The sequence below is a fragment of the Rhinopithecus bieti genome, unplaced genomic scaffold (assembly GCF_001698545.2).
Source record: "Rhinopithecus bieti isolate Rb0 unplaced genomic scaffold, ASM169854v2 scaffold_13704, whole genome shotgun sequence".
NCBI classification, from domain to species: domain Eukaryota; kingdom Metazoa; phylum Chordata; class Mammalia; order Primates; family Cercopithecidae; genus Rhinopithecus; species Rhinopithecus bieti.
The window spans coordinates 789,196-801,295 of record NW_016808231.1 but is presented as its reverse complement, the minus strand read 5'-3'; the positions used below and the strand labels follow the sequence as shown (position 1 = coordinate 801,295).

Below are 12,100 nucleotides of genomic sequence, written 5' to 3'. Positions count from 1 at the left end.
TGTTGATTCAACTTCTAACATATACCTCAAATTGTCCATTTCTCTCACTCTATCCCAGCTCCCCTGGCCACTCCCCTGGCTCTGTAGTGGCTGCCTCCTGCAGGACGTTACTTCTACTCTGTGGTCTGTGGTCTGTGGTCTGCAGACTGCACTGTAGCCAGAGGGATCTTGCCGAAATAGAATTCTGACTGCCTCATCTACTCTTTCTTTTTCTCTTCTTCACTGTTAAGGTAAAGGCCAGAAATTCCAGTGTGGCCAAGAAGGTCCTCCCCAGAGTCACCCACCATGTCCCTGGATCTATCAGGGCCCAACTTCACCAGCCATCCTGCAGCTCCTGCCCCAGGGCTTCTGCACTCAACTGTGCTGTCTCCCCAGGAGAACCCTCTGCACTCCCCTCTCTCCTCCCCCTGATTCAGAGGAGCCTTCCCTTCTACCCATTCTATCCAGGTCAGGCTCTTTACTTTCATAGAAACATGGGGATTTTTTTCTTGCTTCAGAGAGCCTATTTTAATTTGAAGTTCTACTCATGTCTACACATTCATTGGTTTGATCCTTTGATTGCTGTCAGTCTTCTCTGCTAGATGGTAAGACACGTGAAAAGAGTCTGCTGTCACTGTTCTTTCCCTCTCAGCCAGCTCATGTCTAGCACAAGGTAGGTGCTTAATAAATGTATTGGTTGCATGCTGAATGAACAAGTAGAGTCCTGCTGACAGTTGTCATTGATGGATGGGGTCCTTGTAAGGTGTGGGCTCTTCCCAGAGCAGGCAGACCCAAGTTCTCCACAACACATTGACTTGAGGGAGTGTGACTTTGTTTGATTTTATTTTTTTCATTTCAGCTATTGGAGCGAATAGAGCATGCTGCCTAAAACTTATTTTCTCTTCTCTCTCTGTTCAGCTAAAGCTTGCTTTCACTCTGGACCACGAGACCGGATTGCCTCAGGGATGTCATATCTATGAGTACCGCGACAGCAACAAGTAAGCCACTCAGTGGGAAAGAGTGTCACTTCACATGTGTGCAGCAGTGGTGCCTGTGGGCTTTCTGACACTGAGCTTCCATTGCTAAGTGGTCATCAGGAAGAGAATACACCTTTTATTACTATACTAGAAAATAGCGGGCAGAGAAATATTCCTCTTGTAAGATCTCTTTGTGCCTAAGTATAGAACTTGGAGCACTTGTAGAGGAGCAGTTGTGGTGTGTTAGAAGTAGATGTTGAAGCAGACCTTCTTTCAAGGCTCCACGTGTCCCACAGACACTCTCTACTCTTGGTCTCCAATCATGTGCCTGCTTGTTTGGTTCACTGTGTGACTTTGGCTTTGTTGCAGTTCTCAATCACTGTCTGTCTATACTTAGGTTTACGGGTTTTGTTGTGATTATCTTCCTTGTGTATTTTATATTAATAGCTGGGAGATTTCTGGGTACTTACAGAGATTTAAATTGGTGGCCTTGTTGAAAAGGGTGGCACCTTGCCTGATTTCATAGCACCTCCTTTCCACATCATAGACTGCCTCCTTTTTTTTTTGGACAAGGTCTTGCTCTGTCACCCAGGCTAGAGTGCAGTGATAGAATCATGGCTCACTGCAGCCCGAAACTCCTGGGCTCAAGTGATCCTCCCACCTCAGTTTCCCGAGTACCTGGGACTATAGGTGCATGCCACCATGCCCAGCTAATTTTCTAAAGTTTTAGTAGATACAGGTCTCCCTGTGTTGCCCAGGTTGGTCTTGAACTCCTGAGCTCAAGCGATCCTCCCACCTCGGCCTCCCAAAGTGCTGGGATTACAGGTATGAGCCACTGCACCCAGCCACAGACTGCCTCCTTGACTGTGTATTTTTGTTTGTGAGACAGTGAAAGTGGTGGTGAGTGAGGCACAGGGAATGTGCCCCGATGATGACAGTGATGGTAATGACGGCAGCTACCACTGAGCACCTCCTATGTGTTAGGCACAGTACTGGGGACTTCACATTTGTTATCTCATTTAATCTTCATAACAACCCCAGGTGTGTTATTTTATTATTGTCATATTTGCAGAAGCTAAGGTCTAGGGAACTAAAGTAATTCACTCAGGGTAACTTGCCACAGCTGTGAGAAGCAGAGTCAACATTAGCATGTTTACTCTGGGGAGAGAATAGATGGAAAACAATTAACCCATATTGCCACTTAGAAACCCCAGTCAGTGACAAGAGCAGTCCCAACCTGGACTTAAGGAGAATGTACTCTGGTCTCATTGTCTAAATATCCAGGCTGTTTAATTTCATCCAGTAGAAGGAAACAAATAGGCACATGCCAGTAGAACCATCTATGACCTTCCAAAAGAGAAATCGGTGCCTTCCTTGAGACCTCTGGCGCTGTTTTGGGTGGAAGAGAGGCTACTGGGTGCCCTCATTACCACATCTCCACTGGGATTACCTTCAAGACGTGATGACTCTTTGTAATTTATCTTTAGGAGAGTGCCATAGTAACTGGTGTGTACCCCTAATTAATCATAGGAAGGATTGACCAGACATCCTTTAACAATTCTGGCTGGACTGTCTGCTCTTTGGGAAAAGGTTGCAGAGTTTTTATTCAGTGGGAGAAGGGAACCAGCTCTCTGTCCTTTATGTCTTAGCTGTTCACATATCCAGTGGCAACAACTTATATTGTTTTTGACTGTAAGAAGAGAAAATAGCCTAGCTCTCTTTTTTTTTTTTTCAATAGAAACAGTGTGTCATGATGTTTCCTAGGCTAGTCTTGAACTCCTAAACTCAAGCCATCCTCTTCCCTCAGCCTTCCAAAGTGCTGAGATTATAGGTGTGAGTCATCATGCCCAGCCTAGCTCTGTGTCTTGGTCTATCCATAGCTCCTAGCATATTACCAGATCAAGCAGTGTAAGAAGATAACTTAAGGTTTATAAATATGAATAAGTTTTGGCCCCAAAGACCTATAAAAGAAAGTATTTGTGTAGGAAATCGGATACGAGCCATCATCTACAAAAGTATGGTGATCAAATGCTTTGGTGACTGCTCTCTCTGGTTCTCTCTTGCTTGTATTAGAGTCAGTCTTAGGGTTCATTCTCAATCCATAGACAACTTTCCTAACCTCTCTGAGTCTCTAGTTTCTTTTTTCTTTTCTTTTTTTTTTTCTGTTTTTTGAGACGGAGTCTTGCTTTTGCCGCCCAGCCTGGAGTGCAATTGCATGATCTCGGCTTACTGCAACCTCCACCTCCAGGGTTAAAGTGATTCTCCTGCCTCAGCCTCCCGAATAGCCAGGATTACAGGTGCCCGCCACCACACCTAGCTAATTTTTGTATTTTTAGTAGAGACGGGATTTCACCATGTTGGCGAGGCTGGTCTTGAACTTCTGACCTAGGTGATCCACCTGCCTTGGCCCCCCAAAGTGCTAGGATTATAGTCATGAGCCACCGTGCCCGGCCTGAGCCTCTAGTTTCTTCATCTGTTCAAAATAGTAGGATTAATAATACCTCTCTGGCATGGTTGCATGAGGCTCTCTGGCCAGGATGTCATGCTGAAGTGTGTCATCACCAATCTCACATATAGAATGCCCATAGGAAGTGTTGGTTGCCTCTTCTTCCCGAAGAGAAAAACCAGCTCATGACTTCGATTTTCCCAGAAAGTCTTCTGCTAACAGTGTGCTTATGAGGGAAGAGGCTGGTGTGCCTGCCATTCACAGCCTTCAGTTGTGTACGATGCTCTGTCAAAGGCAGACTCCTCTCCTCACTCATGAGTTGTGAAGCACGGAGGATCCCAAAATCCTGACTATGACTTCTTGTCTCCCCCAGACCCTTCCCTGTCTGTATTCCTCTGTTTCCATTTAGGGTCATTTTCCCTACAATGCCTGAATCCAAATATTGGCATAATAGTGGCATTTAGGAAATGAAGATACTCAGCCCAGTCCCTTAAGGGGCCCATGTTGTCTCAGGCCAAGTAACGTGAAGACAACACCAGCAGAGAGAGGAAATTCTACAGATGAAAAAGCTTGCTTGAATATTAGTTTGGTACAACTGATTATTGAAACGATTGCTTTTCCCTTTTGGGTATTCCCTGTAGTACAATTTGTAATCATTTTAGCATTCATCTCTGTCTGCCAAATTCAATCCATCAACAAAAAAAATTGTTCTGAATAAGTGCTGAGGCTGTTGGATGGTTCTCCCAAATAGTCTTTCCTTTCAAATGGAATGGCCCAGAAAATGGGCACTCCATTTTTATATTTTCTGGATTCTCTTATCAGCCCTTGATTAACAGGATTCAGTATCAAAAGCAGGTCAAGTTTTCTGCAACAGAGAAGAAGAAGGTGGCCTTCAGGTCCATGGGTGGTGCCTGATAGTTTTGATCCTTGGCTCTATGTCATCCTGTTCTCCTTTCACATAAAGGGGCTAATCTCTGCATCTGGGGTCCAGGCAGGACAGTCCCTAGGACTTGTCCATCTTGGATGGGACTTGGACCCTGCCTTCTCTAAGGCTAGGGGCACAGCTCTCAGGTAAACATTCTTAAAGCTCTGAGGTCATTAGAAGAAAGAGAGAAGCTGTCCTGTTGTGCCTTGGGTTCAACTAGTAAAGCTCTCCACCTTGAATTATTCTGTCAGCCTCCCAAAAGCTGTTCCAATCTGCATCTAAGAGGTATGAGGCCTCACGCCCCCTGGCGGACGCCACCAGTCACCACCCGTGGGCCCAAGGGCCACCTTTTTTTTGTCTGTTGCAGAAAACTTTACCTGTCTTTAACTCTGAATCCAGTTAATCAAGGAGTGATTGACAGTCATTTTTGTCAAATTGAAGTTTGGAGATCTCTTGATATAGGGCAAGGAACAAGGCCTTCAAGAGTGAAGAAGTGATTTGTGAGAATTCAGTTACACATTTATGAAGCCCCTGCTTTGTATAGTGTGTTACATGGGGGAGGCAAAGATACGTTAGACCCAGTGCATGCCCTCAGGGTTTGTTTAAGTAGCAAAGCACACTCGAGCACCCTGTAGGATGATGTGCACTTTGGCAGTAGTAGGAATCGAGTGCTGTGGCAACAACGATGAGGAAAGTGAATGCTTCTGACTTTGGAGTTACTGTGTGGATGGTGGTGACCTTCACAAACAAGGAGCTTTGTCAGAAGGCTCCTTTCTCTCCATCCCCACTGCCACCCTCCTTCTCACTGCCAGGACTGTAGAGCTGCTTTGCAAGCTGTTCTTCCTACTGTTAACTGGTCGGCCTCCGGGCTGTCCTCTCTGCAGCCTGAGTGAGTGTGCATGTCTTTTCCTTCTGGTTGCTTTTTAGGCCTTATTTTTGTCTTTTTGTTCTGCAGTTTTACTACATTATGTCTGAGTGGATTCACTTTTATTTATATTGTTTAGGACTCAATAGAGTTCTCATTTAGAAATTTTTATCTATTTTCTTTGATTCTCTCTAATCTCTTCTTCTGGAACTTGTTAGAAACCCACCATCTTATTTCATCTTTCCTGTCTTTTCTATTTCTGTATCTGTTAGTGCTGCATTTTAGGAAACTTCCACAGAAGTGTCTGTCACTTTATTCTCCTTGTAGCAGTTTACTACCTGCTGTTTAATAACCCTTCCCAATATGAATGTTTTTATTTTATTTTATTTTATTTATTTTTTGAGATGAAGTCTTGCTCTGTCACCCAGGTTGGAGTGCAGTGTCGCAAACTCATCTCACTGCAACCTACACCTCCTGGGTTCAAGTGATTCTCCTGCCTCAGCCTCCTGAGTAGCTGGGATTACAGGCATGCGCCACCATGCGGGGCTAAATTTTTGTATTTTTAGTAGAGATGGGATTTCGCCACATTGGCCAGGCTGGTCTCGAACTCCTGACCTCAGGTGATCTGCCCAACTCAGCCTCCCAAAGTGCTGGGGTTACAGGCGTGAGCTACCACACCTGGCCTAATGTTTGGTTTTTATATTTAATTTTCAGAAGTTCCATTTGGTGCTTTTGAAAATCAGCCTATTATTATTAATTAATTTTTTTGTGTCCTAGTCTTCTGTTATGATTTCTATTCTTTCTTTTATCTCCCTGATTATTTTGATTGTATTTATTTTATAGCCTCTTCCCAGTTGTTTGAAGATTTTTAGTTCTAGTTCCAAGAGTACCAATTCTCTTTATTTCTTGTGTCTATTGACTCACTCTTCTGTGGTTCATTTTCTCTTGCAATTTGTTTTTTATCATAAGATCGTCTTAGGCTGTGCGTGGTGGCTCACGCCTGTAATCCCAGCACTTTGGGAGGCCAAGGCGGAAGGATCACCTGAAGTCAGGAGTTCGAGATCAGCCTGGCCACCATGGTGAAACCCTGTATCTACTAAAAATATGCAAATTAGCTGAGCGTGATAGCACACGCCTGTAAGATCAGCTACCCGGGAGGCTGAGGCAGGAGAGTCACTTGAGCCCAGGAGGCAAAGGTTGCAGTGAGCCGAGATCGTGCCATTGCACTCCAGCCTGGGTAACAGAACAAGACTCCATCTCAAAAAAAGAAAGAAAGAAAAAAAAAAAAAGATCATCTTAAGCAGGGATTGTGTTTAGTGGGAGTTCCACATACTGTGGATTGTAGATGTGTTATCATCACTTTTGCCTGTGTTCTGCCAAGACCCAGGGAGGTTCATAGGTCCTGCTAGTTTGGATGTTAACTCCTTGTCTTAGGAGTCTCACCTCCTGGGTAGCTGGACTCCTCACCCACGTGCCGTGTGGGCTTGGCATCTCCATTTCTCATAGGAGATGCTTCTGTTCTGTGCCACATATGGACATTCCTCTGCTCTGTGAGAAAGGTCTTCCTGGTTCTTTGTTCAAAGACTAACAGCCTCCAGGATCCTGGCTTTATGTGGGGATCTCAGTTCGAGTTCCATGGCCAGGTCTTCTGCCTCCTGCATGCATTAAAATCTTAGCTCCTGTAACTGTATCAATGTCTGATACTCCCAGCCCCCAGTTGCCATGGTAAAAATTACAGCTCTGACTTAATTTTTTTTTTCACTTCAAGCATCTGAGCATTTTCCCATTATTCTTCTATACTCAATAATATATTTAAATTATTCTTTTGGTATATTTTATCTATAATTTCTCTGTGTTTGTGTTGGGAAGGAGGTCCACATCAGTTCAGTCTCCCATCTTGTTAGAACCAGGTATCTGAATAAACTTAAAAATGGTCACTCATTTAGCAAGTGTATAGAGAGTATCTGCTGCATACCTGTATAGTTCTAGGCCTTGGGGCCATGGAGCTGAATAAACGGTGATGCTGTCAACAGAGGCCCATGCGCCAGTGGAAGGGACTGGGCACTCCTCAGCAGCAAGGCAGCCCTGTGTTCCCACCCCACCTGCCTGCCATACAGACCCATTCTGTCTTCCTGCCCTGGCACCCTACATGCTGTCTGTACCAGATTACCTCACGCTCCTGTGTATAACTTGTCCCTGTATGCTCATGCCATTTCCTGCTTATAGAACATCTGTCTTTCCCAGAACCTCCTGTCCACCCATCTAGGTAACCTCTGCTTCTCCTTCCACTCTCAGCTAGGTATTTCTTCTCTGGGAAGCCATTCCACACCCCTCACAGGCACCACCAAAGCTGGGTCAGGTGTGCCTTCCCTGTGGCCCTGTGCCATGCCTGTCTGCTCTGTGTCAGCTCTTAGCACTGTGCCTTTCAGCCGTGGGTTTACTTGTTGACTTCCTCCACTGGGCTGATGCTTTTGAGGTCAAGGTCTTGTTTTTTTCATTTCAGTACCCACAGTGCCTAGTCCACTACCTGGCAAATAATGCTTGACGAAGGGAAGGCAGGGGACCTGATTTAGTCCTTTAGGAAGGGAGGGAGCATGGCTACAGGGGAGTCAAACTTCTTTCCAGCTTTGTCTTTTCGTTTGCTGTAGGATTACGATGATTAGATTACACGTGACATCAGGGAAACTGTCTCCATGGATAGCTGTGAATTCTGAAGAGCTAACATGGAGAAAAGAGAAGCTGTAAAAATGTGGCTTAACTCTCAATGTAGTGGTAATTACAGTCACTTATATCAGTTTCTTACCATTTGCTGCTGGGTACTGAAGCACAGTGATAGCTATGAAGAGCATTAAACATGTCGGGTGAACTTGTGGAAGCTGCATTCAATCGCAAGGCTATACTCTTGCTCATGACATCTAGACTTTATGATCCATATACCATAATCATGATGGGAGCTACCATCCTTCTGAGTGCCCGCAGACACCAGGCAAGGGGCTTACCCGGGTTATTTCTAGTCTAAAACCATTCAAGAAGAATATTCACGGCCGGGCGCGGTGGCTCAAGCCTGTAATCCCAGCACTTTGGGAGGCCGAGACGGGTGGATCACGAGGTCAGGAGATCGAGACCATCCTGGCGAACATGGTGAAACCTCGTCTCTACTAAAAAATACAAAAAACTAGCCGGGCGAGGTGGCGGGCGCCTGTAGTCCCAGCTACTCGGGAGGCTGAGGCGGGAGAATGGCGTAAACCCGGGAGGCGGAGCTTGCAGTGAGCTGAGATCCGGCCACTGCACTCCAGCCTGGGCGACAGAGCGAGACTCCGTCTCAAAAAAAAAAAAAAAAAGAAGAATATTCACAATAAAAAATAGAAATAAAACCAGTGAGAGTCTGAGAGGTTTTATTATTTTCACAATTTTACAGAATAAAAAATAAAAACAAACCAAGACTGAAGAGTCTGAAGAGGCTCACCTGCCAAGGCCACAGAGGTCAAGGGAAGAACCTGGCTTCTGCCTCAGTTGTGGCAAATTCTAAAGCCTGTGCTGTGCCTTCATGACACCTGCCTTTTTCTCCACACCAGGAAGCTGCAGGGATGCTGATTCCAGCCTTGTCTAAGCAGGCCTGCTTGGGAAGGCTGGCTGGGAAATCCTGGGATTTCCAGTCCCTGTGAACCCCAGGTTAGGTGGGCAGCTTCTGACTTGTCATCAGAGTTCTGGATTAGGCCAGTCACACTGCTTGGCAGGTCACCATCCACTCGGTGGTATGTGGTGTGGCTGTGTCAGTTATAAAGACCTCATAGTTTTGGGGGTACAGTTGCCCTGAGTACCTGCCTGAGTGGCTCTTGTAGTAGACCCTGGCAGACCCAGGCCCCTAGCTTTGGGGTGCCTGCTCCTCTGCCTTGCTGGCAGTTGTGCCTCACTTTGTCCAGGCAGTGAGGCCAGCATCTGCTGTCCCTGCGGACCTCTCAGAGCCTCCTTGACACTCACAGCCGGGTCCTCTGCCTTACTCCAGTCTTAACTGTTAGAACAGTTTACGTTTGCTAAACTAAACAAGAGAAGATCTTTCATTTTTCCTGCCCAGCTACCTGACTCATTTTGGGACCTTGAAACACCTGTCATTAAACTGACTAGCTGGCCTCTTGACGTGTGAGAGAGCTACACTGTGGGATTGATTTCCCTGTGCTGAAGGGTCTGCTGCATTCATGAGCCTGCCTTGAAGGACAGCACTCCTTGCACCTTCCAGAGGATAGGACAGTTCTGGGCTGCACATCTTCTCCCCAGCCCACGGGCACCTGGTAGCTCAGGTCACTGTAAGGACACCTGGATTCTCTTCCCCAGCGCCCGAGCACATAGTTCTTTCTGCTTCCCAACATGCCCCCTGCCCATGGGGGGGCCTGCTCGGCATCCCCCGGGGTCTCAGAACACACTCTCTAGACACAATAGAGCTAGAGAACCAACCCTAAAACCACAGTGCGGTTCTCTGTCTCTTGTTTTGTGTTTATCATGGAGGATGTGATGGGTTGCTCTGACAAGTGGACACCAAGCAGGATTAATGCATGAGAGATGTGTTGGGGCAAGGCCTGTGAAAGATGAGGGGAGGGAACAGGGGCAGGCCCAGGGCTTCCTTCGCCTTATAGCAACCAGCCCTTGTAGACAGTGTGCATCCCAGGGCTTTCCCGTGCTGGCATTATCACAGTGACTCAGGACCTTCTTCCCAGGTCACTGCTGGTGAGTCTTTGAGCAGCTAAGCCACCACTTTGTACAGGGCCTGTCCCTGCCCACACACCACTCAGAAGAGCATCCCCTTTGTCCCCTAGGTAGTGAGCGAGCCACTCCCCAGACTCCATCTTTCTGCTTGTTTCCTCAGAACCACTCCTGTCCCACTTGTGTCAGTTCAGATCTGCAGAGAAGCAGATGCTGAGATGGGATTAGATATCAGAAACATATGGAGGAAGATGCCTGTGAAGGATGAAAGGGGAGAGAGCAGCAGAAGGCAGAGGGAACCTTCAGACTTCAACACAAGTCTGGCCCTTGTGAAGGAATTTGGGAAGGAAGGAGGGCTGGGTAGGGAGAGTCTCAGGCTATGGCCCAGGTTTTTTTGTTCAGTTTTGTTTTTTTGAGATAGGATCTCATGTTGCCCGAGCTGGTCTCAATCTCCTGGGCTTAGGTAGATCCTCCCACCTCAGCACCCCACCGGCTAGGATTACAGGCCCGCACAATGGCTGCCACCTGCAGCCCAGTTTCAAGGTTCACCAACGGAAAGTCCTCAAACCAAAGCCAAAGTTGCCTGCTGGAGGATCCTGACATCTTGCAGGACCTGGCCTGCATTAGGACCCTGGAGGCATGCTCAGAGGAAGTGTGGCTTCAGCGCAGATGCATTGGTGGATCAGAGCCCTTGCAGTTGGGGACATTGTCAGTAGTAGATCTCAGTGATGCCTCTTCCTGGCTGCTGCCCTTGAGGAGGGGACACAGTAGGGTGTTCCTGGATGATGTTTAATTAGTTTCCCCTCTGCTTGGTTCTTTGCCTTTTCCTTCATCCTGAATAAGCAGAGGAAATATTTCCCAGCAGCCCTGACAACTTCAAACCAGCACCAACACTTCTCAGTACTTTGGAAATGACACTTTCTGTCTGCACCTTGGAACTGATGCCAGCTCCTGAGGCTAAGCAGCAGTGTTACCTAACAGCCATTCATTGCAGAGGGCAAGAGCCTCCAGGCCACCCAGACACTGCCAGGTTAGCTTGAAGAAAGCCTTTCTTGTTCCTGATGAAGCCTTAGTTTAGGAGAAAAGGGAGCTTGAAATCAAGAGAGAGGAGGAGTTTGGGGGAAGTTGGAAGTGACGCAGCCAGAGAGGTGCCAGGAGTGAGCTCATGGGCACAAGCCTGCAGCTGTATTGTGCACGTGGGAGTCAGCCACTCACAGTGCAGGTGTGAGCTCACTGTTCCACCACAGCCGTTAGTGTTTGGCATCAGCACGATGCAGGCACAACTCCTGTTTCCACTGCTGGATTCGGGTAGTGTTCAGCGAAGGGAGTGTCTCTCCACCATCCACCTACGCAGAGGGATGGCCATGGCTCTTTATGTTCTGCTCTCTTCTCACCTCACTCCATGTAGCAGCAATCAGGATATTTTGTCTGCCAACATGCAGTGCTTCATTTAACCTCAGTTTTGTCTACAGGAAGAGGAGAAGAGGGTATGAACACTCCCATTCTAGAGAGAGAGAAACGGATGCCCTGATAGGTGCCCTATGCAAGGTCAAGCTGTACATAAGAGGACCTGGATACTACCCCAGCTATCTGATGCAAGCAGGTGTGGGGCCCTAGAACAACTACACATAAGTGGCACTGAGTTGCCCCTGGGTCCAGGAGCAGGGAGGACAGCAAGGCCTGGGGTAGCACAGCTGCCTCCTGTATTTCTGCCCATACCTCTGGAGTGACAGTCTCCTGCACATGGAATCTGAACCACAAGGGGCCAGGACAAGGAGGAGCTCTTTTTCAGCTGTGTTGAGTCAGTGCCTATTCCCCACTTGCTGGGAGAACCAGGGAGGGACAGAGTCTGAAGTCACATTTTATAGCACTCAGTTGCCTCAGCAGAGGTTTCCCATGCTGCTGAGCTATGGTGCTCAGGACCCTTTGTAGAAATCACTAGATCTTCGACTCTTGCTGGCTTTCTGAGGCCAGAACTGATCCAAGCAAAGAAATGTGGGAGCCGCAAAACTCAGCAGATTGTGCTGGCCACAGACCAGTCGCATACATCAGTGTACACACGCAGGAACACCGGTCCATGTCTAGCATATAGTGTGACTTATGCATTCTGCTATTTTTTCCTATAGTGCACAGACTGGAAAGTAGGTTTTTATAAGAAGCTTACTTTGTAAAACTTACTTCTTCTTTTTTTTTTTTTTTTTTTTTTTTTT

At 47.0% G+C, this 12,100-nt stretch overlaps 1 protein-coding gene across 1 annotated transcript in view; it reads left to right on the top strand.

Moving 5' to 3' along the window:
- Window positions 1-12,100, top strand: part of DIS3L2 (DIS3 like 3'-5' exoribonuclease 2) — a 390,397-nt gene that overhangs the window by 351,923 nt on the left and 26,374 nt on the right. The window contains exon 14 of the mRNA XM_017886189.1: window positions 898-977. Within this exon, the coding sequence (XP_017741678.1) occupies window positions 898-977 (80 nt within the window). The remainder of the gene's footprint in view (window positions 1-897; window positions 978-12,100) is intronic.